This window comes from Dipodomys spectabilis, unplaced genomic scaffold (assembly GCF_019054845.1).
Source record: "Dipodomys spectabilis isolate Male_0828 unplaced genomic scaffold, ASM1905484v1 ptg000157l, whole genome shotgun sequence".
Taxonomy (NCBI): domain Eukaryota; kingdom Metazoa; phylum Chordata; class Mammalia; order Rodentia; family Heteromyidae; genus Dipodomys; species Dipodomys spectabilis.
In genome coordinates this window covers 16,733,235-16,759,890 of record NW_024870834.1, presented here as the reverse complement: position 1 = coordinate 16,759,890, position 26,656 = coordinate 16,733,235, and the positions used below count along the sequence as shown (strand labels likewise).

Here is a 26,656-nt window from a genome sequence, read left to right as displayed (position 1 = left end):
AACCACCCATAATTTTCTTTAAAACTCTACTTCAGGAGACATACTAAAACCAATAGATGAATGAATGAAAATGTTTTTTTTGTTGTTGTTGTTTCGTTGTTGACTGTGGGGCTTGAACTCAGGGCCTGGGCACCGTCCATGAGCCTCTTTGTGCTCCAGGCTAGTGTTCTACCACATGAGCTACAGCATCACTTCCAGTTTTTGAGTGGTGGAAATAAGAGTTTCATGGAGACTTTCCTGCCCAGGCTGGCTTTGAACGGCGATCCTTAGATCTCAGCCTCCTGAGTAGTTCGGATTACAGGCATGAGCCACCAGCACCCAGCTCACTGTTTTTTTTTTTCTTTTTAAATTGAAATATATGGATAGAAGTGTACTGCTCAATGTGTTCTCACCCCCTGAACACAGAGTGTAACACCACCGAGATTGCAAAATGAATTCCTTCACCTCCTTTGCCCTCTTCCTATTAGAAACCATGGTTCTGATGTTCAACTGTGGAATGAATAATTTTGCCTCATTTTATGCTTTATATCTATGGTGCACATACAGGTGGTGCTGCCTTGTGTCTTGCTTTATTCAACACTGTGCTTGTGAGGGTCATCATGCTTCGGTTGAGAAATGAAGACCAGTCATCCACATTGCGCAGTTTTGAGAGAATGGAGTACAGTTTATTTATCCATTGTACTTTGGTGATGTGGGTTGGGGCTGTTATAGGTCATGTTGCTGTGAAGATTCTTGCACATGTCTTTGGTTGGATGTGTATAAACATTCTTGCTTGTATATGCATACAGAGGAGAGGAATTGTGAAGTCACAGAGATTTTTACTTTAATGTTCAGCTTCAGTGGATACAGCCAACGCAATGTTCCAAAAGTAATTATACCTCTATACATTTTAAACCCCAGTACAGCTTGAAATTCTTCTATTAGATAGGTATTATCATCCCCACATTTTTGGGTGAACAAACAAAAATTCAACAGAGTTGCTCAAGGTTAAATAGCTTTAATAATAAGAGTCTGGATTTAAGTCCAATTCTACCTGACTCCAAAGCTCACACTCTAACATCTCTCCCCACCCTACTTCCAGAGCTCGGACAGAATTCAGTGTCTTGATGCTCCTCCTTGCCTTCGACAGAGCCTGAGCCCTGCCCTAAGGTGGGGAGCATAGCATGTGGTTTGCTATTGGGAGGGGTGTGGTTTCATGGAAGAAGTGAATTTCTAGGCTGTGGTATAAGAACGCATAAAGGGAGAGAAGAAGTGTGCTATATCCTATCTTTGCCCACACATAGGAGCAGTGCTGATCGGTGCAGGATTTGGTGCTAAAGTGGATAAGATGTGTGCATCAGGTTACAGGAAATTCCTCCAGATATAGGTGGGGACACAAGAGATGGAAGCTTGGTCAATGACAATTCTTTTGAAGATCAAATGTTATGAAAAGTCTCAGTCAGGACGGCTGAGTGGGTCATGACCCAATGCAAATTTGCTTAAGAAAAAAAATGACATATTTTGCCTCCATGAGGAAAGCCCTAGGACATTCTGGACTTCAAGCCTGGCTAGATGTAGGTGTGAAAAATCATACCACAAAATAATCTATACCTATTCATCTCTGGGCTCTTATTTCTTCTTTATTTGGATGTTATATATGATCTCTGATAGTAACAATGGTGGTTTTTTTTTTTAAATTTTATTTTATTTTATTTGAGAACATACTGTACAGAGGGGTTACAATTACATGGGCATGATAATGCATACATTTCTTACCAAGCATTGCAACCTCCTCCTTTGTTTACCCTTCACCTCCCTTCCCAGCCTCCCCCCTCCCCCCCACCCAATCATACCCCCCGTCCCCCCCCCCACCGACATTGTAAAGCTGGTTTTGACATGACATTTTGTACTTCTCATTGTTGCAACAGGTCCACCTGAATCCTTAAATGACTTGTTTGTCCCCGTCTCCTCCACATGTTATACTGACATCAAATATAGTGAAAGCGGGGGTTACACTGTGGGGGAGGGACATACAAAGCAACAAAGAAATAATCTTATAAATGCGTTAGAAACACATGCATGAAAGAAACAAAAACATTAAAATACATATTTGAGGGTTCGTTTTCCTAACATCACATTCTCTGACTTTTTCCGCTTGACTCATACCTATACTAGATATTGCAAATAAGGGAAACCATGGGACCTATGTTTCTTTGGGCCTGGCTTACTTCACTTAATATAATTTTTTCCAAGCCTTTCCATTTCCTAACAAATGGGGAAATGTCATTCTTTCTGATGGAGGCATAGAATTCCATTGTGTATATATACCACATCTTCTTGATCCATTCATCTACTGAGGGGCATCTGGGTTGGTTCCATATCTTAGCTATGGTAAATAATGCTGCAATAAACATAGTTGTGCTGGTAGCTTTAGTGTGGCCTTGTTTGTGATCATTTGGGTAAATGCCCAAAAGTGGGATTGCTGGGTCATTGGGGAGTTCTATGTGGAGTCTTTTGAGGAACCTCCATACTGCTTTCCAAAGTGGTTGAACAAGTTTACATTCCCACCAACAATGAAGTAAGGTTCCTTTCTGTCCACATCCCCTCCAGCATCTGTTGTTGTTAGAGTTCTTGATTTTTGCTGTTCTAACTGGAGTGAGGTGATATCTCAATGTTGTTTTGATTTGCATTTCTTTTATAGCTAGGGATGTTGAACATTTCTTCATGTGTCTATTGGCCATCCTTCTTTCTTCTTCAGAGAAGCTTCTCTTTAAGTCTTTCGCCCACTTACTTATTGGGCAGTAGTTTCTTTGAGGATTTGTTGTTGGGTGGTTTAATTTTTTGAGTTCCAAGTATATTTTAGATATGAGACCCTTGTCCGTTGTATGGCTAGTAAAGATCTTCTCCCAGTCCGTGGGCTTTCTATTGATCTTGCTAGCTATGTCATTTGCCCTGCAGAAGCTCTGCAACCTTATACAATCCCATTTGTCCAACCTTTCTTTGATTTGTTGTGTTTCCGGGTCTCTATTCAGAAAATTTCGGCCTGAGCCAAGGAGACCCAGGGTTTCTCCTATTCCATCCTGTAATGTTTTCAGAGTGTCTGCTTTGAGTTCAAGGTCTTTGATCCATTTGGAGTTGATTCTGGTGCAGGGTGATATATAAGGATCTAGGTTTAGTTTTCTACATGTAGTTAACCAGTTTTGCCAGCACCATTTACTGAAGAGGCTGTCTGTCTTCCATTCTATTGTTTTAGCTCCCTTATCGAAGATTAGATGGCTATAGGTCTGTAGGTTCATTTCTGGGTTTTCAATTCTATTCCATTGGTCCTGAGGTCTGTTCTTATGCCAATACCAAGCTGTTTTGATTACTATGGCTTTATAGTAGAGTTTGAAATTTGGTATTGATATTCCTCCAGCAGTGTTCTTTCCGTTGAGGAGCGTTTTTGCTATTCGGGGTCTTTTATTGTTCCATATGAATTTTTGGATTGCCTCTTCTATTTCCTTGAAGAATGAGGGTGGAATTTTGATAGGTATTGCGTTGAATTTGTAGATAGCCTTGGGAAGTATTGCCATTTTCACGATGTTAATCTTTCCAATCCAGGAGCATGGGAGGTTTTGCCATTTTTTAAGTTCTGTGTTGATTTCCTTTTTCAAGATTATAAAGTTTTCATCATAGAGGTCCTTCACTTCTTTAGTTAAGTTAATTCCTAGGTATTTTATTTTTTGTGGGGCTATTACAAATGGAGTTGCTTTCCTAATTTCAGCCACACTTTTCTCATTGTTGGCATACAGAAAAGCCATTGATTTTTGGGGGTTAATTTTATAACCTGCTACTTTGCCAAAGTTTTGAATCAGCTTGAGTAATTTGGGAGTGGAGTCTATGGGATTCTTTAAATACAAGATCATGTCATCTGCAAAGAGGGAGAGTTTTATTTCTTCTTTCCCTATTTGGATCCCCTTTATGTCTGCATCTTGTCTTATTGCTGTAGCTAGGCATTCTAATACTAGATTGAAGAGAAGTGGAGAGAGTGGGCATCCTTGTCTTGTTCCTGAGTTAGGAGGAAATGGCTTTAGTTTTTCACCAAACAATGGTGTTTTTAATCAAGCCTAGACTTCACAAATTCCAGAACATAGTAAGAAGAGAGAGAGGGGATTCTTCTCCTAATAATTGTAATTCCCTGTATTAATGCTAGTTTGATTCAGTTTGGATGACAGACCTATCCTTAAACTAATTAATATGGCTAGGAGATTATAATTTCCTAACTGGCTAAACTGAGATATGTGATCTAGAGAGGGATGAACCCTTACCTGAATGACATGGATAGAGAATGGTGGTAAAAATCACTTACCTGACAAGTAGGATGGAGAGTAGAGTGAATGAGGGTCAAAACCAAAAGAGAGTCATTAGAAACCATTCCTGATGAGGGAGTTAAGAGGGGAGCTACTGAGAAAGTTCCAGAGGGGAAAGCCTGTAAGCCTTATCTGGGATTGTATCTTGCTTACGAAGGCTGAGCAGGATTATCATTGCCATACTTTCCCAGCCAGTCCTGGTTCTATTCATGATCCTGACTTTCTCTTGAGTCTCTCTCAGCACAGCTACAACTCCATGGCAGTTGGGAAAGGGAGCAATGGAACTGGAAAGAGTGGGAAGGAGGGCAAATGGCAGCCAGATCTTCTGAGCCATCCCTATGGCAAATAGCCCACATGTCAGAGTTGTGTGGGGACCCCCTCCCCCCACCCTGCCTCCTAAGCAGCCGGATTACGAGACATTTGCAAAGATGTTCACCCCGCATAAAGTGTGCTGTTCGATAATTATGCAAATTAGCTGGCAATTAGATAATGTCATTCACTTTTCCTCTCCTGCTTGATTCCCACACAACAGATAAGTGTTTTGAGCTTTAGCATCAGCCCAGGTCCTTCATGTAGGCTCTGAGGAAAACCACCTGCATCTATGACTGCTAGTGCTTCCCTGTGGCTCAGGGAAGGGTGGCCATTGTCTGAGTGACCAGGTAAAGAGGGCTCTCTGTCTTTCCTTGTCTTGTTTGCTTGAATCTGCCATACCTCCCCAGTGGGCTAACAGAGGCCAAAGCCACTGGCGGTCAGTGGCTGGAAGCTTGCAGTAGTTAATATAAGGTCACCTCTAATTTTTGGCAAGTTCTTAGAGATTACAGAGGTATCTAAGAAAGAAATGGAGAGACTGTGGATGGACTGTAGTGTGTAAGGTCTAATGGACTAATTCTGACTCTTGCATCAGAGCTGTCTGGCTCTGGTAGAGAAAGCTTGGTTTTCCCCAGTCAGCCTTTCTGATCCCTTATGATGCAGGATGGTAAGGGAGCATTGGTGTCATCAATGCTGGTTTGGGTTGGAGGGGGTGAAAATCTAGAGGAAGAGGCTCAGTCAGACAGAGTAGGGCCCCAGTGCAAGCTGGGTAAATGCCCATGAACCTCTTTCATAGAGAATTCCTGAGCAGCAAAGCTCAGGGTTTCCCCACACCACTAAGCAGGTGCTGCTTTGCTTTTGGGGGGAGTTGTCTGGTACTGGCATCCACAAAAGAAGGGGGGCTCAGAATTGTTCTTGTATTCGATGGTATTGCATTGAGACCATTGCATAGAACAGCAGTCAAAGGACCAAAGTCTTCTCCTCAGTTCTATTTTACTGTTCATTCTTTTTATAAATGTTGCCTGAGCACTTCTTCCATGGCAAGGTCCTGTGGCCAACACATGATAAAGTAGTTGCTTCCTCCAGGATTTCTACATTGAACAATCTGCTTCAAGAGCTTAGTCATTATACTTCTACTGTCGCTAAAGTACATCTATCCCTCATCAGCTTGTGGTACCCCTGATAATGAGAATGCCATCCATCCTACTCTTGATCCAGTAGTTCCTGGAATGAACTGAAGTTGGATTAAAGGTTTCCTATCTTCCCTAGGAGAGGGGGGACTGCCTTTGACTTGATTGGCCTGTTTTGCCTCACACAGTGATCATGTTCTCAGATATAGGGATGGTATCACATAGCATGACTTAGCCTCTTGCTATCTACCTCTACCTCCATGCCTTCTCCCCACTCTACTCCAACAGTCTTGAAATACAGCAGCCTATTCCAGACTCAAGACTTTTGCATTGGCTATTAACTTCTCACACATTCTTCTTAGATTTTTACATATCTCTTTCCCTTCTTCACGCATGACTTTCCTTAAACATCATTGTATTCACTGATTCTAATTTGCAGTTTTGATTGTTTCTGTAGTATAAACACTTGTAGTATAATTGGTTTCATGCTACCAAAGTTGACATCAACCCGCAGAAAAAACTCTCAAACTCTTAGTAGTTGCTCACTTATGCCCTTATGAGTTGATGGCAAAGACATTTATCAAGAATGTCCCCTGGCTGTGTTCCAATTAACACCCTTTACAATCATGAGGTTTCCATGCCACAATTTAGGAAACACTGGTTGGACCAAGTCTTTGATACAAGTGAGGCTTTTCTTTTGATGGGTTTAACGAGACTTGTGTTGGTTGGATTTATTTGTTCATGAGGAATAGAATTTGTTCCCTGTTAAGGGACAGCATCTTCTTCTTTGAAGCATGGTACTAACTAGCGTTGTGGATCATTGTGGTCATCATAAAAATAGTGACTAGATGCTCTGATGGGGCCCATGGTAGATTACCAAAAGTGCCAAGAAGCAACTATTTGTCCAGCTTTCAGAAATTACATTCACAGCCAAGTCTAGTTTTTTTTTTTTAAATCTTCATGTAATTGTACAGAGGGATTTCAATCCAACATGTCAGTTTATAAGTACAATGCATCTTGATCAGTGTCACTACTTTTATTATTCTCCCACGCACCCACCCTACAATCTCAATTTTCCTACTTCCTTCTTTTTTTTTTTTTTGTGACAGTCCTGAGGCTTGAACTTAGGGCCTGGGCACTGTCCCTGAGTTTTTTGCTCAAGGCTAGCACTCTACTACTAGAAACCACAGCACCACATGGCTTTTTCTGAGTAGTTTATTGGAGATAAGAATCTCACCAACTTTCCTGCCTTGGCTGGCTTCAAACTGTGATGCTCAGTTCTGAGCCTCCTGAGTAGCTAGGATGATAGGCATGAGCCACCAGTGCCTGCCTCCTACTTCCATTTCCACGTATATACATTGAATATTGTGACTGCGTTTGCCCACCCTTCTTCTCTTCATTTGTCTACTCCCCTCCACTTAGACTCCCTCACCTGCCCACAAAAGTTCCAGCTTCCTAGTATTTACTTTGTTAAGTTGTGAGATAGCTGTTGAAGGGAGTTAAGACATTGGAATCATCCCCTGCATATACCATCCTTTAGTTAATATGTCTCTGTGTGTGTGTGGGGTGTGTGTGTATATATATATATATATATTCCTGTATATGAAATCACTGGCTTATTAGCTAACTACCTCAGCTAGGTGGGTCAGCGTCTGCCCTCAGAAACCAGGTCACTAACACCATTGGGTGCGGCTATGTTTTATGGCCATTATAAAGCACACACAACATTCTCTAGGCACCTGGCATTTCTTAACTATGAGTTGTAAGCCATTCTGCAGTTTTCATCAAGTTTGTAAGTGTTGTGCTTTTACACATTGTCCTCAATCCACTGACAGACACACTTGCCAACCCCTCTTTACACCCTTTCCCTTTCAAGAAGCGATATAGGAAGCAACCTGTTATCTATTGATCACCTGCTATCTACAAGGTCTCATACCGGGTCCTCTCATCCCTCATTTCACTTAATCCTCAGTTATGGAAAAAGAATATTACTTTCTTTATTTTTCAAATAAGGAAACAGAAGCTTAAACAGGTTGAGAAAATTTTCTCAAAGTTCCCCATACAAGAATTAGAATTCAACACCAGCTTTTAAAATTATTGTTATTATTATTATTATTTTCTTTCTTCTTTAACTTTATTTCATGCACGGGAGATGCCACTTATTGTTTTCCAACAGTAAATGTTTCACACCCTTCCCTTTAAAATAATACAAAAGTTATATACTCTACAATCAGCTAGAGTATTGATAAAATGTTTTTTTCCATAGCCATCTTTTATGCTTTTAGTAATAACATGGAATAAATTGTAAGCTACTGTGCTATGCCATCAATGGAGTTCTGATGAGAGTTTCTGAAACACGTATTTTGTATATATTTTCTCCTCCTCTAAAATTGTTATTGTAAAGGTGGCATACATAAGTCAGATGAAGAGTACATTTCTTTTTTTTTATTGTGAAAATACTGTACAGAGGGGTTACAATTACATGGGCAAGATAATGAGTACCTTTCTTATCAAGCATTGTAGCCTCCTCCTTTGTTTCTCCTTCCCATCCCTTCCCATCCTCCCCCCACCCCGTCCCCCCAATCCTCCCCTCCCGCCCCCCTCCCCCTGCCCCGCACCAAAGTTGTAAAGTTCGTTTTCGACATAACGACTTGAAGAGTACATTTCTTTTTGAGCAGTGTCACCCCTTCCCTCACTTTCTCCCAGAGTTTTCCCTCCTGACTTCCTCCCCCACAAGTTCGTTTTCCACCGTGTCTAGTGACTATCTCTGCTGCACTTGTTTACCCTGTATCCCATTTCTGTGCTCCCCTCTTATTGTCCCCAAACAGATAAACTTACAAGACAAAAGGTACAGAAAACAAAAACAGCAACAAAAGAGAAAAACAAAAACAAAATAAAAAAATGAAAAGATATCCCCTCTTGTTTCCATTTCTTGAAGTTCATATTATTTTTAACCTTAATGTCCTCCTCCCTTTTGACTTTTTCTAGAACTAGAGATTTTTGTACCTTGGGTATTGTGCTTGCTAGGCAAGCATGTACTCTACTACTTGACCCCACTCTTCTCCTTTTAAAATAAGAATTTCCCCTCAATAGTTTGTTAGAGATGAGGGTGACTATACTCATCATTAATTCACCTCCTAATTTATTTCCACTGAGTTTTACAAATACTTCAGAAATGGGAAATCTGCCTTAGGCTTCCTTTGCCCAAGCAGTAGTTTGTCAAATTGAAAAGGAAAGAGCTTTAAAAAAAATCAATGTCTTTAAATAGGTAAATAAGAAAAAAAAAATTACGTGTAGGTGTTTGAGTACGTAAAATGTTAGCACCCAAAGATCAATTTTGGCTATGTGACCTTATGATAAACGAATATCACAAAATGTGCTGATGTGGCTTTAGGCACTTCCATGATTTTTGCATGTGTCATTAGTTAGGGTGTCATCATGAGTTGCTGGGCTCAGGGCTGTGCACAGGCTCAGAAGAACCAGATCCTCTTCCTCTTTGAAGTATCCAATGCTGTAGGAGTCCCTGACTATAGCCCTAATCTTCTGCTTCTCTCCTTTCTTTCTTCCCTTCCTCTACAGGTCCTCTGGAGTCCAGGGAGGTGGGTGATGGGCAGGACTGCCTCCGGCTAGCACCATGAAGCTTGAGTCTGTTTCTGCTGTACACTGGGCCCTGCTCTGCCTGAGTGCTCAGCTGCTTGCTGCTCTCCTTCCGGAAGCCCACCGCTGCTAGGAGACAGAGCTTCAGGATTGGTCCTTGGCCTGTGTCTACCTTTCACCTGGCTCACCTTACGAATTCACTCCTCCTCCATTACGGCACCCCAGCCCCCAGCCCTGTTCTGGGCTTCAGGGGCTCGGCTGGGTGGAGTACGTTGCTGAAGGGTTTGCCTTCCCCTGTACTCCTCTCTTCCTTTTCCTCCTCCTCGAATCAAGGCCTCCGGATCCACATGGATAGCTGAGATCTTGTCTTGGAGAAAGACACCTTGTCCTCACTCCAGACTGTCCCTCTGCCTGATTTGACTTTCCCCTGTTTGCTTCTTCTGCCTCTTGATCAGAGTTCTTGCTCTTCTGCCCACCTGGGGCTGTCTTGTTCTCTTTCCTGTTTCCTCACCCTTCCAATATTTATGTGTGCAGCTCCCTCCTGTTGTATGCTCTCTGTCTCCCACTCCGTCTTGTCTTCCTGTCTCCACCACCAAAGGGAGATCCTCCCTTGAAAGGACTGTTTTCCTGGCCTGCGTGTGTGCCTCCAGGCCCTGACTAAGTGGCCACAATGAGCTTCACCTTCCACTCGGTGTTCTTCACCTTGAAGGTGAGCATCCTGCTGGGGTCCCTGCTGGGACTCTGCCTGGGGCTCGAGTTCATGGGCCTCCCCAACCAGTGGGCACGTTACCTCCGCTGGGATGCCAGCACGCGCAGTGACCTGAGCTTCCAGTTCAAAACCAATGTCTCCACGGGGCTGCTCCTCTACTTGGATGACGGTGGCGTCTGTGACTTTCTCTGCCTCTCGCTGGTGGATGGCCGGGTGCAGCTCCGCTTCAGCATGGATTGCGCGGAGACGGCGGTGTTGTCCAACAAGCAGGTGAACGACAGCAGCTGGCACTTCCTCATGGTGAGCCGTGACCGCCTGCGCACAGTGCTGGTGCTGGACGGCGAGGGCCAGTCCGGCGAGCTGCACGCCCAGCGGCCCTACATGGATGTGGTCAGTGACTTGTTCCTTGGTGGAGTCCCATCCGACATCCGACCTTCTGCCCTGACTCTGGATGGAGTACAGGCCATGCCCGGCTTCAAGGGATTAATCCTGGATCTCAAGTATGGCAACTCAGAGCCTCGGCTTCTGGGGAGCCAAGGCGTCCAGTTGGAAGCTGAGGGACCCTGCGGTGAGCGTCCTTGTGAAAATGGTGGGATCTGCTTCCTCCTGGATGGCCACCCTACCTGCGACTGTTCTACCACGGGCTACGGTGGCACCCTCTGCTCAGAAGGTAAGACCCTTTCCCCTCCCCTCTCTTGCTAGATGCTGGCTGCGAGGCCTGATGGAAGCCAGTTTGACATGAAAGCGCATCTTTATAACATGCATCTTTATAACTGCATGTTAGATCATCGGGCCCCATTCCCCGGGAGGTGGTGGAAATCCTTTGCTCACTCTCCCATCCCAGCAGGAAGAGAATCCTGGCAACTCAACCAGAGGCAGCTGTGGTTCTGTTCTCAAGTCACAGAGCTGGAGGGAGTCTGTACTTCCAGCTGAGTTCCTTTTCCCCAGCACAGCTCAGCAGGATGACCACAGGACAAGAAATGAGATAGACCCAGCCAAGGGGCTATCTCTGTACCTCCTGAATCGTTGAGACTTGGACTCTGAGGGGTGGGTAGGAAACTATCCTCCTGTCCTCCTTATATGGGCCCAATAAGAATGAAGGTGGATGGGCTAAAGGGTTTATGCATGGTCTGATTATAAAGCTTCCAATCAAGATGAAGAACCAGCTGGTTCAAGAATTGAGGGAGTTCAGGGGTGGGGTGAGGCAACTCACTCATTCCCGACTCCCAGGTTTTCTTCATTTGGATACGGCCTCACCAGTCTGGGGTTTGTAATTAACATTTGTATTTGCAGGTTTTCCTATTTCCAGAATAGTCCAACCCCCGAAGCAGGTTGTGGTTGATGTAAACTTCAGCTCTTAGTAACATATATGTTTGTGTGTATCTACGAATGAAAACAAAACTTATTCCACAGGTGGCTCCTTCTGGAGAGTAAGACAGTGCCGGAGGTGGTGATGGAGGCCTCCTTGTAGGTTGTGCATGGGCTAGTGTGGAAATGTTCCCTGGGGCTGTTCTTCCTTCCTCTGCTGGAGAAGCATGCCTGCTGTCCTGTGGGTGGGCTGTTGAAAAGGGAGATGCCAGACATACACATTGTCCCCCTCTAAGGCTTTAAATTTTTCCTCCACTGACCTCATAAGGGGGTGAAGAAAAGTCACAGAGGTAATCTCACTTCATGATACCACTGGGAGAGTGTGGTTATTGAAGTGATTTTGATAAGCAGGTGCCTTTTGAAGCTGATTGATATTCCAAAGCTACTTGGCTTTGGAGAAAGTTCTGCCGGAAGACGCTGACACGATCACTTGTTTTCTCAGTTGCCCAAAAGGATCTGTTCTGTTCTGAGAACTTGCATTGAAAGCTGGCATTCTTCCTTTCTAGGGACCAGGGTGTTTGAAAGTGTGTTGTTAACTTGCTGATTATCCCTGATTGCTTGTGTGTGTGTGTGTGTGTGTGTGTTTAAAAAGAACTCATTTCCTCCAGGCAGGTTTGAATCAGCACTTTTTTTTTTTTTTTTGCAGGAAGAATCTCTATACCATATATGTATATATTCTATTTGTCTTTTCTCTCCCTTTTATTTATTTTTGTAGCATGTGTTTTTCCAGTCTCCAGTGGAATTTCTTCAGAACAGATTGTGTGCAGTCAGTATTTTAATAGCTAAAGGCAATATGTGTGTTTTAATAATGGTTCTTTCCGCAAGGTTCAGATCATCTCTTGGCTATGGATTGATAGCTATTTGTAGAAGGCAAACACAGAGTGTCATTCATTTATTCTCCTGATACATAAGTAGAGTCAATAAACTCTGTTATAACTGTGACATTTGGCTGGCCTGGAATGGAGCAGTGCAAAGGTTGAGGTGAGGATTGGATACTGGGGGGATAACAGAGTTTACTGTTGAGAACTTGGAGCCAGCTGATTCCAGGGATTGTCATGAGGTCTAATCAATCACAATAATGTATTATAGACTAATAGAAAATAACTGTTGCCTCCACACATAGTTAACTCTAAGGGAGTAAGTGAGATAATTCACCTAGAAAATGTTAAGGCAGGGGGAAACCATGGCATCTGTGAAGTGTCAAGTAATTCGGTATGAAACAAGATAAATGGGCTAAACTTGCCTGTTTTGCTCAAGGTGAGATGAAATGGGTAGGGAGAATACAGCCACCACCTTCCTCTTCCATTGCATGTCATAGAACTGAAACCACAGGACTTAGTCCTGGCAGTGGGTCCTGTGTATCCAACATCTGACAGTTCTGATGTGTAGAATGGGCCTTTCCATTTGATTGTGTGATGGTTGCATCTGCCATGGGATCATTTTTTAACCTCTTGATTTATCATTTCGAAGAGCAGGGAGGTGAGGTGAGCAGGCTCTGCAACATCATATAGCTTTTGTTGGGGTCTGTTGGAGGCATCTTGGGTAGTCAATTCTCTTGTAGCCTACCTGTAATGTTGTTGTTTGCTTGGTCTGTTTGTGTTTCTATGGCTTCATGGCTCCAAAAGGTTTCCATGCTGTACCTCAGGAAGGATGTTCAGCTAGAGCTCTCTCTTTAAAAATCTAGTGAGCTATTCTGATTCTCTGCTGGGAAGATCCAAAAGATACTAAAGGTACTTGATATGAGAGATCTGGGCCTAGGGTAAGAGGAAACCAATAAAATATCATTGGAGATGGCTGTACAGTAGATTCTACACTGCTTTTATTTGGGAAAACTTCATTCCAAGCTTTTCAAGCTAATTAACAGCCACAGTGAACATAATGGATGCAGAGAGGAGGTTCCAGATTTTTACTTTTAGGTATGTTGTTTATAAATAAAATGCTTTGGTGCTCAACTAGAAACAATGTTGGAAAATAGACTAAGTACAGGCATTTGTACCTATTTAAAACTATGCGCATCTAGTTTGGGATAGACTCAAGCCTGGGCTACAGATTTTTGTTTGACTCATCCTGGAAGCTTTACTGGCCAGTGAAGGGATTTCCTTGGTTCCCTCTAGGGAAAAGTCTCCTCATAGGTCACAGCGAGTTTGTTATTACCTTGGAATGAGTTTAAGTTTGATTATTTTTAAAGACTTTTTTTAGTTATGAATGCACACGTATTGAATTTCTCAGCAACCTTCTGGTTGTGAAACATCGATTCACTGCCAAGGTATATAAATTTCAGTCCCAGTTTCCTTGAACAGTTCATTTAACATAAAGTCGGCCTGTTGCAGGCAGGGTGGAGCCAGGGAACAATGGAGACAACTTCATGGTTATTTCTCCTCCTGTCTTGTGACATGAACCTACCTGTGCCATATATTTTACATCTACCCGTGTCATATATTTTAATCTATCTGTCTGTCTGTCTGTCTATATCTCCTTTGGGTGATCACACTTCAGATTAATTCAGTGAAGAGGTATGCCATCCAATTCCATTGAGAGAGAGAGAGAGAGAGCGAGAGAGAGAGAGAGAGAGAGAGAGAGAGAGCGCAGTTGGCTTGTTTTTGGTTACTTTTTTGTGCTGACTTTTGCATTTACCCAGATCAGAAGCTATCTGCTTTGAGTCTCAGCTGCTACATCTGCAAGTGTTGGGATCTTTCCGTGAGGTATAGTGTAGGTCACTTGTGATGGGGGACCAGGCCTTAACACAAGCACACTAGGGACCATACCCCTCCCCCCTACTGCCTGACATCCTATCTAGCTTGGTTTGATAGATGGCTCATCACTGCTCTGTGGCCTTCCTATGCCTTCCTGAAAGAAAAGTTCAGTTACTTTTCTTTTTTTATTGAGGATTATGGGATGCTTCCTCCCATCTCTCAAAGCCAGAATGAGGGTGGATGGCATACACCAAGAGGAGACTGCTTACCCGTGAGCATTTATGGAATGCCCAGAGACATCAGGCATACCATTAAGGCACCAGTGATGCATTAGTTGGATGTTCTTTTTGGAGAGGGGAGGCATTTGAGTAAAAATACAGCCATCCTCCCTTCTCCTTCTCAGTGTACCTTGCCAGAATTATAACAGAAAGCATTGTCCTAACCTGTGTCAGTTCTGAAGGCTTTGGAAAGACAGGGCTCTGGGGGAGGTAGGGAGTAATCAGAGGGTGAAAGGAATAATTCCTAAGCACTTCTCCCCGGTATGGAAAAGGTAGAACGGAAGCAAAGCTTGGCAATATACACAAAGGAGAGATGGCTGCTCTGGAGCCTTGACTCCCCACCTAGCATTCAGATTTTAGACAGGATCAGCCCCAGCTCTCTACCAGCCCAGCCAGCCAGTCAGCAGGGGCTGTCGCTAACCAGAGCTTGAATAGGGGTCTGATTGCTCCTTTTTCCTCCTCTCCTCCTGATTACCAAGTGAGATTTCCTGGGTATGCTGTATGCTAAATGGTAGAACAGCCGCCTGCCACTTGCTCCAATTATCCCTCTTTTTAACTGCTGAGGGAAGAACAATTTTTTCTAATCTCCCCCCTCCCATAACATCTCTGCATCCTTTAAAGAAATAAGACCCCTTTTCCTTGTTCTTCAGTGTTGGTGAGAGCAGTTTCTTTCTCTTTCCCTTTGCAGTGAGATTGTGTACCAGCTGCAAGGCTGCACAAAGGGGTGGGCAGTTGGGTAATGATTTGGACCACATTTACTGAGGTTGAGGGTCAGGGCAGGCATTTTGCCAGGAGCCTTGGAGTGGCACGTGTGAACTTACATTTGCATTTGGTAATGAGATACCACAGGCTCAGTACTGGGGGCTAATTATTTTCAGGCCTCTATCTCCCTTTGCAGGCTGCCCTGGGATGATAGTTTCTAGTTCCAGGGGCAGCTGCCCATCATCTGGTCCCCTCCCACCTTTTCAAGGGAGAAGAGGTGGGGGGGGGGGTAGGATGTAGACTGTCTGTGCTTGGGGGATGGGACTCACCTGCTGTCCCTTCATCCCTGCCTGCCCTCCTTCTATTACCCTGTGCTGTCTAGCTCTGCAGTGAGATGCCAGAAATGGAACTGGAGCGAGAAGCTTTGGGCAGGGCTTTGTCCAAGGGCTGGATGTACTTCCTGGGACAAAATAATAATGATGTGGTTATCACCATTGCTATTTTTGAATGCCACCATATGCCTGGCATTCTGGTGTAGTTTGTATTTATCCTTACCAGGCTTTCATGAGGTGGTTATCATGAAGTGACCCCATTTTACAGATGAAGAACCTGAAGAGCCGAGAAATGTGGGATTGGAACCAAGTTTAGCAGGCAGGCTAAGAATATGGCCGCTGGAATGAAAAGGATGTGGATTTAAATTTGGGCTGGCCCATTTACAGACTGTCTTCCGAAAAGGATTTTGAAGTTTCAATCTCTTTATTAATAACCATATTACTAACCACAGCAGCTAACAGTCACAGAACCCTTGTGTAGTGCCATGTTGTTCTAACTGTTTGGCATGCATTTGCTTTTGTTACTCCCTGCCCCCCACCACCGAAACACATTGATATTGCTTTACCTGGTAGGTAGGGAGAGTGAGGGGTAAGAGATTAGCTCACTTGTCCAGGATCATGTAGATAATGAGGCCAAACTGAGTTTGTTTGTTTAAGCGAATCTGTTTGTCTTTGGAGCCCCCATCTGCCTTGTTATCTTGCCTCTCCGTTGAGTAGGGATCATAACAACCAGACCTTGTGGAGTCTTTGGGAACACTAAATGAGATAAAATATACAAGATTGTTTTCATAGTCTCTAGGAAGAACAGGGTCTGCCTGCCTGTGGCCCCTTGGTCTCCTGGCCCCTGTGTGAATGGTCTGTGTATCAACTTGGCTTCACAGATTGGGTGCTTCCCTGTGGGCCACAGCCACCTCTTCTCTTTACCCCAGTGGGAAAGGTGGCAGAGGCAGAGGAGGGGAACTGATAGAGGGTGTAAAATCCAGTGGCAGCACGGGATTGCTGACAAGGGTTTGGCTGTTGAGCACATTCACCATTCACAGCTCTTCTTCTGCAAATGGGTGCTGGATTGGCCTCCATAGCAACTCAGTAAGGCGGGGAGGGAAGGCCTCTACCATCCCACTGAATATGATGGATGACCCAGACCCTGAGGTGCCCCTGAACCTATCATAGGTAGAGATTGTGGGGGAAAGTATTAAGTGCTGCCTGTTTGGCAAGTGTCCCTGGGAGGAAACGAGTGTCCCCATGCCCAATATGGCCTTTTTCTTCAGCTCTTGGCTTCCTTCAATTAACACAAATGACCCGTGTCTCCATTGCAAAATGGAGGGTTGTCTCTCTGGATGTGTATGATAAGCAAAATGTCAGACTCCTGGTGCAGAAGGTTATCAGCTTGGCTGGTCTCAGGAGACTTGCTCCTTCCAGTGAAAGAGAGCAGGAAAGAACATGAAAATGGATGAAATGAGTATTTAATTCCCACCCTCAAGATCTTGATTTGCAGTGAAGTGCTTGGGAACCGGACCCAAGGGTCTCGACGCAGTCGGAGCCCATAGAGGAGCATCGCTGGAGGGAATGGCCTCTTTACAACTTACCTTTGCTTTCCCTGGTACCAGGAAATGCCCAGAAACCCACACAGGGCTACTGGTAAAATTGGAGCTCCTGGATTATTCTGTCTGTCTCCATTTGGATCTTTGTACTTCTTTCTTTTTACATGTAACAACAAAACCAGTCTTCCTTATTCTATGTTCATGCTATTCTTTTCCACCCTCCCTCTCTCTCTCCTCGCCCCTCTGTGTGTGTGTGTGTGTGTGTGTGTGTGTGTGTATGTAGGCAAATTATTACAAAAGTGGATTTACAATGGGATTACACTTTTTCTAAGTCCTCGTTTGCATGACCCCCTTCCAAGGCCCTCTATCTAATTATCTATTTGTAAATTTTTAAAAGACTTCCAGATATCATAAACTTCAATCTCGCTTGTGTGAATCAATGAAGAAGATCCATTGATGTCTGGAGGCAACAGCATTGCTCTGGGCATCTCTGTGATGCCCTTGAAACAGTGATCACAGAGGTGCCAGGGTCATGGCTGGGCAGTGTGTAGTGGTGATGGTGAAAGGGATACAGGAAGTTGTGGGGGTGAGTGGAAGGGGGGAGAAGGAGACTGCAGGATATCTAGGGGTTAAAGAGAGGAAGTGTTTGGAAATGTCAGCTGCAGATTTAGGGAATAAGTTGGAATTTAAGCGGAAGGATAGCTCCTATGTTCTCTGTGAGCTTCTTCTAGCCGGTCAAGAGGTTTGCTCTGCTTCACTCACAGGGGACTGTGTGTTAGGTGACAGGCTGTGGCTGGTGGAAAGGACAGAGCATGGTGGCCCAGGCCTGTCTCCATGATCTGTTTGGGAAGCAACACTGCCAGTGGGCTTGTCATTACTGCTGCTGTTCTCCAGAAATTGGTGTCTTTGGGTGACCTATTTAAGAGCAATATGGGGCCTCCTTTAAATGTGTCATTGTCTGTAACAACTCTCAGCCCTTGACTGCTGTCCACAATGTTCCTAAATAATGTATTTCCTGAATTTGTCTTTTTCTTGTAAACTCAGGAGCCAGTAGATTTTAAAACAAACAGACCTCGGAGTCACCCAAGTAAACTATCCAGGTCTAACTCAGTGATAACCTCCTCTGCATTTAGTTCTAGAAATGGTAGATGCTTTCAGGTCTCTAGAGTAGAAATGTTATAGTGTAGGGTCTATAGGAGTTAGGCCTACAGAGATGGAACTGGGAAGAAGGCAAGGAATGAACTTAAGGAAGCTGAAGCTTCTGGTTCCAGTTTGAATTTGGGATCCTTTGGATTTTTTGTTTGTTTTATGCCCATTCTGGGGCTTGAACTCAGGGACTAGGCACTATCCCTAGCTTTTGTGTTTAAGGCTAGAGCTCTAGCACTTGAGCCATAATTCTACTTCTGGCTTTTTCATAGTTAATTGTAGGTAAGAGTCTCATGGACTTTTTTATCTGGGCTGGCTTTGAACCACAATCCTTAGATCTTAGCTACTCAGCTCCCTGAGTAGCTAGGATTACAGGTGTGAGCCACTGATACCTGGCAGGATCATCCCCTCTTTTTGGTTTTGTTTTTACTGAGGTTATGTTTTAAGTACAATGTGCAATATATTTGGAGCTAAGAAAATGGCTTCCCAGAACGTTTCCTTCAAGTTTCTTTATGAGACATGCTTATATTCATCCCATTCTTACCTGACATTTTTGCCTCTCACCTGCCAGAGTGGTTCTCCTGCTGGTGCTCTGTTTGCCAGTGTGAAGACCTTGGAAGAAAGATTCTCTGTCTTTATTGGCCATGCTGGGGTTGGCATCTCTGTTCTGTAGCAGACGGTGTATTTCAGATATTACTACAACCATCCCTGCAGGTATGATTGTAAATGTGTTGCCTGGAGTCTCCGGAGAATACAGAAAGTGCACAGAGAGAATGTATGGCTGATTTACTTAATAAGTTGCCTTCAAATAAAGATGCGGAACCAACTTACAAATAGAGATCATCTGAAGAGGAGAACTGCAATCATTTTTGTGACTGACTCACCAGGCTGAGAGGTCACCAAATAAATACTCATGTTTTTTTCCCCTTTCTTCTCACTTTCTCATGCCTCTTTCCTTTCTAGATCATTCCCTGTCCATTGCATGCTTAGTCTTGGAGAGCTAAGGGATGGGCTCAGGCTTGGCTCAGAGTGAGCTTAGAGAGTGAAGAGCCCCTGACCCATGGAATCCCTGAAAGATTACTTCTCCCACCGTGTATTTTTCTGTGTCTGGCAAGACAAAGCTGGAATTTAGGTAGGGACCATGTGCGGTGACCCCTGCTGAGTTTTAAGGAGATGCTGAAATTTGAGGGGCCCTCTGGGGCCAGAGGAATATGTGTGAGATGAAGCACAGATCCTGTGACCTTTGTAGCACATTTGTATTGCTTTCTACCCATCCTTCCTTGTAGGAGATGATCCTTAGAAAAGAAAAAAAATCAAACAACAAAAATCCGACCTAGATACTGAGTGTGATGGCTCCTAGCTAGTTAAGAGGCTGAAAACTGGAGAATCACAGTTAGAGACCAGCTCAGGCAAAACAGACCAGGAGACCCCATCTCCATGCAGGAAATCTGGATGTGGTGGTGCTTCCCATAATTCCAGTAATTTCAGGAGGCCAGAAGTGGGGTAGTTTACAGCTCAAGCACACACCTGAGCTGAAAGTAAGAATCCATCCTAGCTGGATACTGTGGCTCATGCCTATAATCCTAGCTACTCAGGATGTTGAAATCTAGGGATTGTGGTTCAAAGCCATCCTGGGCAGGAAAGTCTGTGAGACTCTTATCTCCAATCAACCACCAGAAACAGAACAGAGATAGTGCTGTGGCTCAAAGTGGTAGAATGCTAACCTTGAGCACAAAAGCTCAGGCCCTGAGTTCAAGCCCCATGACTGAAACACCTCCCACCGCCCCACCCCCTAAAAAACAAGTACAACAACAAAAAAACCCATCCTATCCTAAAATTAACCAGTGAGTTCTGAGTTATTCTGGCTCACCGGTATCAGGTCAGTCTAGCAAGCTCAAGGCTCTGCATTTAACCCTCTCAAAATCACAAATAAATAAAAATAAGTAAAGAAAGAAAGAAAAAGAAGAGAAAAGTATGGTAGTCAACCATGATGATGGTGGAGACTTGGTACTTTTATGGGCAGCCTGATGTGTGTCTGATGAATGTTGAACATTAAAGAGTGCTGACCCATATTGGGCTAACGTCTGTTTTTCTGTGACTTCTTCATTATTCCTCATGCTATTTAAAATGATCTGACCGTAGCAATATGGATGAAAGGAATGGATGTGTGTGTGTGTGTGTGTGTGTGTGTGTGTGTGTGTGTGTGCGTGTGTGTGAAAGAGAGAGAAAAGGAGAGAGAGAGAGAGAGAGAGAGAGCATAGAGTGAGCATTTCTGGATGCGTTTACAGGAATGAACCTTTGTGCCAGGGTAAAGCTTGTGGGAATTCTCTAATATGGCATTAACAACAAACACCGTAGAGTTATTTAGAATTACGTGCTTGTGATTAATATTAACTAAGGTGGGAGGGATTGATGTGGGAACAATTTTGGATGTAAACATGTGATTCATGCCCCAATCATTTTGTTTCTGGGGAGCTTATACTGAGAAAGACTCATCATGGTCCCCATGTTTGGCTTGTTGTCTGCTTCATTTCCTCTCCCACCATCCCACCTTCTGCTCTCAGCTTGGTTTTAACACCTCCACATTTCTGAAGAGCCCCCATCCCACCCCCAGAAGTCCCCAAATTGCTATGTAATAAGAGGAGAAGTTCTGGAATGCAAGAGAGAAGAGAAGGGGAATGGATTGGACTTGCCTGGTCAGTGGGGTCAGATGTGCCAACAACAAACGAAGAGTTTTCTAAAAGCCCAGCAGGATGCATTATATATTAAAAAAAGAACAAGAGAAGAGGATGAGAAAAGGCAGCATTAAGTAGCTGCTTCTGGAAGCTGGCTTTGGAAGGAAGCACACGCTCTTACTCATAAATGCTTCCTTCGCTGCCAGGTTGCCCTGGGTGTCCCATGTTTTTGGCACTGTTGGGTGGAAGTCTCCCATGGAGAAGGCTTAGACAGGGCTAAAAGATGTTGCTCTCACATTGGCATAGACTAGAAAGCCACCAAGCCAGTTTCCCTCTGTACAGTAAAGGGAGGGTAGTCTTGGCTTTTGGCTACCTCCATTGACAATCATTTTCCTGACACAGCAACAAAGAAAAGAGGACTCATCTCCTATAATTTTGTGGTTTAAAAAAAGCATACTTTAAAAAGAAAAGCACATGGACATCATTCTGAGTTCAAGTAGTGAACTTAAAGTGTCACCAGCTCTGGCCCATGGGCCACAAGCTTGTGCTGGGAAATGGGTGTGGACCATCTCACATAGTCATGGTCATACGGGGCAGAATTGCTGTGGATACTTTGCTGTTGGCTCTTCTCAATGTTGAGTTTTCAGCCTTGCGTTAATGCAGAGTGGAGCTATTTTTTTCCCCCATATATAACCAATGGCTGCACTTTAATGTGTCTCTTGGCTCCTGTTGGCTTTGCTATCCTTAATGCATGCTGTGATGGCTCAGCTGGGTTTTCTAGTTCCTGGTGCAAGAATGTATATACGGAAGTACTCTCCTAGGAAACTATAAAGAAAAATATGAATCCAAAGAGAGGGGCTTTGCTTCTACACTTTTTGGTGTGTTTATACTGGAACTTGATTTCAAGGTCTTGGTGCTGTCCTTTAGCTTTAACACTCAAGATTGGTGTTCTACCACTTGAGCTATAGCTACACTTCTGGCTTTTTAGTAGTTAATTGCAATACAAGTCTCATGGATTTTTCTGACTCAGCTGATTTTAAATCACAGGCCTCATATCTCAGCCTCCTGGTAGCTAGGATTACAGGTTTGAGCCACCAGCATCTGACTCTCAGTTACCTTTTGTTAGTAGACACACAAGGCTTGTTTATGAATGCCATGTTATGTTGAGAAGCAGGTACTCAGTAAGTGTTTGTTGCCTTAATAAGTGTGTGTAGGGCATGTTCATATTTTATATGTGTATATGTGTCTGTTCTTCTGTGTGAGTGTTCATTAATATGATGGATGGATGGGTACAAAGTTCCCAGGAACATGATCTTAATAACATCTGTTGAATATATGAATCAGCAATCAGTTGTTACCTGAGACTACCTGGCCACCATTGGCAATACGTTCTTTCTTTCAGTGGGAGAAGTAGTATGTTTACGGCGGTACAGTTTTTATTGACTCTGTTAAGCACATACACATTCCACTTGGTTTGATCTGCTTGCAGATGAGTGAGAGAGACTTTTGTTGTTGTTTACAAACCAATGGTTTCCTGTCACGATTATAGGCAGCAGCCAGCCTGGGATCATGTAAATGCTTGTGAAAATGGCTGTTTGAGGCAAGCATGTTGTTGTCACTGGAGATGGAGAGGACCCATTAGCTCCTGTAGATTCCCCAGAGCAGATGAGGCTCACTGGGGACAGGATAATTGTCCTCAGATATGGGAAAAGCTGCCATAGAGAGAGGGAGGCATGAGAGCAACAGAGGAAGATTTCTCTGATGGGCAGAGCGTTGCGAAGCTCTGTTGCTGGAGCAGGGCAACAGGGGTTGTCCAGGGCAGGCACTAGTGTGTGCGTCCCTTCAGTTCAAGGACGTCATGGATCTGGGGTATCTCTGCAGCTAGTTCCAACCTCTCCATTTTTGATCATTTACATCTTCTGCTCTCAGGAAGGTATACAATATCATTCTATAGATGAATGGCTGCCAAAATGGGGTGCATACAAGTCTGTTCTTTGAGGATATAGAAAGGAAACAAAATGCATGGTTAACTTTTATGCAAGCTGTTTATGCATAGAACATACATCTATTGGGAGAAGACTAAAATTATGTTTTAATGAGGAATTTTTGCTCATAAAGATTTGGAGGCCACTGAAATCTACATTTGCTCATCCTTAATTGGCTAGTTAATCCTTACCAATCCCCTGTTTCAGGGCTGTGGCTTCAGGTGGAGGCTGATTCTAAAATGTTCCAGATGCCAGGGGTGCTGGCAAATGTATCTAGCCTGTGTGCAATAGTCTTAGTTTATCTGGCCAGGTGGCTCCGAGGGCTCCATAGAAAGCTATTGAGTCACATCTCATCTTTGAAGACCTCATTCTGGTGAGAACTGGTAATAATATCACTTTGCTACTATGATCCCAGAATTGTTTTCAGTATAAAACCATGATAAGAACATTTCTGGCACAAATATAGATTGTATAGGAAATATGTGCATATAAACTAGAGATTAAAAGTATGTGTAAAGTATGTGTATAATTATCTTCAAAATCCTTTATGAAGCAGTCCTCTATGGAAAACCATCTGTTTGTTCAAATGGGCCTTCAATTTATTAGAATAAGTTCATTAGATACTAACTAAATGACTATTTACTATTACTAGGGTAGACCTGGCCCTGGAGGGTCTTATGGTCTGGTTTGGAAGGCAATCAGGCAAAGAGGTACAACACACATTACACTTGTATAGTACCAAGGAGAAAGTTGTATAGTTTGAGAAAGTGTCCTTTCAACTTGTGTATGTGGAGTGTGTGTGTGTGTGTGTGTGTGTGTGTGTGTGTGTGTGTGTGTGTGTGTCTGTGCTTGAGCAAGCTTGGAGGGGAGCTCAGGGATGGAGAAAACTTCATAGAGGAAGTTTTGTGGGAGAAATTGGAAGTTTTAATGATCAGACTGGGAGGAAAGGGCATTTAGGGCTGTTCTAGGCATCAGCAGCAATTTGCAGGAGTTTATAGTAGCTAATGTGGCTGGACTAAAGGATTCAAGTCAGGGGAGTATATTAGAGAACCACCTAGGCATGGAGGTCTTCAATGCTTTGTAAAGGGTTTAGATATTATATTTCCTCTCATAATTGGGAGGCTTTAGAAGTTTTGCACTTGAGTAGTGATAGAGTCAAAGGTGAATTTTAGAAAGATGGTTCAAGCCAGTGTGCATGGTGGATTGGTGATTGGAAAGCTTAAAGCAGAAAGGCCAGATGAAAGCAATCATATGGTTTTAGTGAGAGCAGAACCTACATTGAGAAATAGAGATGGGAGGGGGGCCAGCCACAGGGATGGCTAGGAAGGGAACGTCATGCTTGCATAGGCATTGAGTGTGGTTTTAGATGAAGTTGGCCAGACTCTGCTATGTGTTGGCTGTGCAAACATGGACAAAAGACTTCATGTCTGTCTCACTTTTACTTCTGTGAAATGGGATAATAGTGCCTGTTATTTAGAATTATAATGAACTTTAAATGAGGTCATGCATGTAGAGAGCCTAGAACAGTGCCTGGCATGAAGGGACCATGAAGTGCTACTGACAAATATTATTATTATTACTATCATTACCATACCATACTATTACTATTACTGTTGTAAAGAGGAAGGTGCAGCTTCAATAACATGTTGTTGTGTTCTTAGATATATAGCACAGGGAAGTCAGTGGGTGAAAGTGAGGGAGGGCTAGGATATTTGGCCATGTCCCTTTCTGTCTTCTGGGCCTGTTGGATCCCAAGAGGAGAAATGTACAGAAGCAGGTAGGTACAGTGGTTGATTGCAGGACAAGAAGTATGAAAAGGGCTATTATATGAGGAGAAGGAAAGCCCAGATGTAAATGAAGAGGTCCAAGGAAAGCATAGAGTTGAGGGAAGCAACAGCCTAAATTCTGACCTTTGAGAAGCTTAATATTTATGATTCTTAGGGGGAAAGGAATCTGTAAGATACACCCACTCCGTTCGTCATCTGTAGGATATACTCACTCCATTAGTCATCTATAGAGGGACATGCAGAAGGAAAACACGAACAATTGAAAGGTCTTTAAAAATTTGTCACTTGTGAGTAAGTGAATGAATTCACCTCAAACTGGGCATGCCTTTGAATGTAATAAACAGACATAAAAAGGGAGAGTAATCTCACTAGAGTTTGAATTCTGGGCTTGTGTTTGCTAATCAGGCACTCATCACTGAAGCATGACTCTAGCCCTGGTTTTTGCTAATTTTGAGATCATCTCACTTCCTGCCTGGGCCCACACCTGGATGTGATCTGATCTGACAGGATTCCTGGTAGCCAAATACCGCTGCATCCGGGTCTTCATTGAGAAGTGGGTCTTCATTGAGAAGTGGCGTCATGAACATTTTTTCCTCCCTAGGCTGCCCTTGAACTATGATCCCAACAACAATCAGCCTCCTAAGTTGCTTAAATGGTAGGCATGAATCACTGGCACCCAGCTTACATCAAGTTTCCTTTCAGCTTCAATTAAACAAGAGAATTGTCTGATTAAACATCTCTCTCTGAGTTGAAATGTAAGCCTCATTGGCAGGTGCCAAACTTGAGGGTTTTGGACATGATAGTTTCTGTCTCTTAGACTATCTGGATTCCATGGGAATCAGTGGCTCAAAGTTCTGAAATAAAGTACTTGTCTCAGAGATCAGCAAATGTGGATTCTGACTTAAACCTTGTACTTCTTTGAATTAAACATGAAATACTTTGGCTAGGATTTTCCTGGAGTTGAGCATTGAGTTCTTGGGGGTAGCAGTACTAAAGCTCAGCTTAATGCCACATAAGCCTCTCCCTGGATTGGGGGCAGGACTCTCCTATCTCTGGTCCCTGTGGTCTGAAAGACCATAAGGGAAGCTCCTCCCCAAAGATGTTAAAAGTTCTGGTTCTGCTAGCAATGGAAGTGCTGGTAATTAATTCACTTGTGCTTGTTTTATTTCTGCTCAGGAGTAGGACGTTTGGAAAGGAAGCAACATACTTTCTTAAGGAGGTTGCGATTGGGGTGCTGGCTTGCTGCTCTGCTCCTGTCTCCAGCTCTCCAGGGCTGGGGGCTGGGGGCTGGGGCTGTGTCTATGTTCTGAGTGCTTGCTCTGCATTTTCAGTTTTCCAGGAATTTCAGGACACAGGATTTTTTTTTTCCCGCCCAGCTGTGTTGTGTGTTGCTGTTCAGCAATCTGAAGTTGCTTATCTAGCGTAAGTCAGAATGAGGGAGCCTAGGGAAGAGGGGAAATGCCTTCCAATAGTTTTCTAAGTAGAAGAAATTGAGGTGTTAGCCACCCAGCTGGCATGTGACTAGAACCAAGAAATGGAGTCCACGTGGGCACCCATGCTCATAAGAACATTCACATTGAGGCCTTGTGATGTTAGTTGAACTGGTACAACCTGACATTGTTCCTGCTACTGTGAGTGTTTATTACCAGCCCACTGTGTGTCAGGAGAGGCCCTGGAGGAAAGAGTGGTGAGCAAGACTGGCTGGTACATCTCCAGGCAATTACAAAGCGAAGGGAGCTATTGAAGCAGTAAACTATGGTTTCTGTGGGTTCAGTCCCTCCTCACACCCAGCAGAACAAAGACTAGAGTGAAGACTCATGTTCAGGGGGGCTCACCAGCTTACTCCAGTGCTTTTTCTGGACTCATACTTTCCAAACATGTCCTTTAGCTTGAATCGGTGCAACCAATAAACTTAGGACTTAGAGTTTAGCTCAGTATCCACCTCTAAATATATTCCTAAGTAGGGCTAAATGATGCATAATTATAACGATTATTTGTGTCAGTACTGGGACTTGAACCCAAGGCATGGAAACTCACACTTTTATATTCAAGGCTGAGTTCTACTATTTGAGTCAC

At 43.6% G+C, this 26,656-nt stretch overlaps 1 protein-coding gene across 4 annotated transcripts in view; it reads left to right on the top strand.

The window, feature by feature from the left end:
• The first annotated feature begins 10,034 nt into the window (after window positions 1-10,034).
• Window positions 10,035-26,656, top strand: part of Nrxn3 (neurexin 3) — a 1,519,933-nt gene continuing 1,503,311 nt past the window's right edge. For all 4 annotated transcript variants that reach the window (XM_042692577.1, XM_042692576.1, XM_042692579.1 and 1 more), the window contains exon 1: window positions 10,035-10,743. In XM_042692577.1, coding sequence (XP_042548511.1) covers window positions 10,035-10,743 — 709 coding nt within the window. The remainder of the gene's footprint in view (window positions 10,744-26,656) is intronic.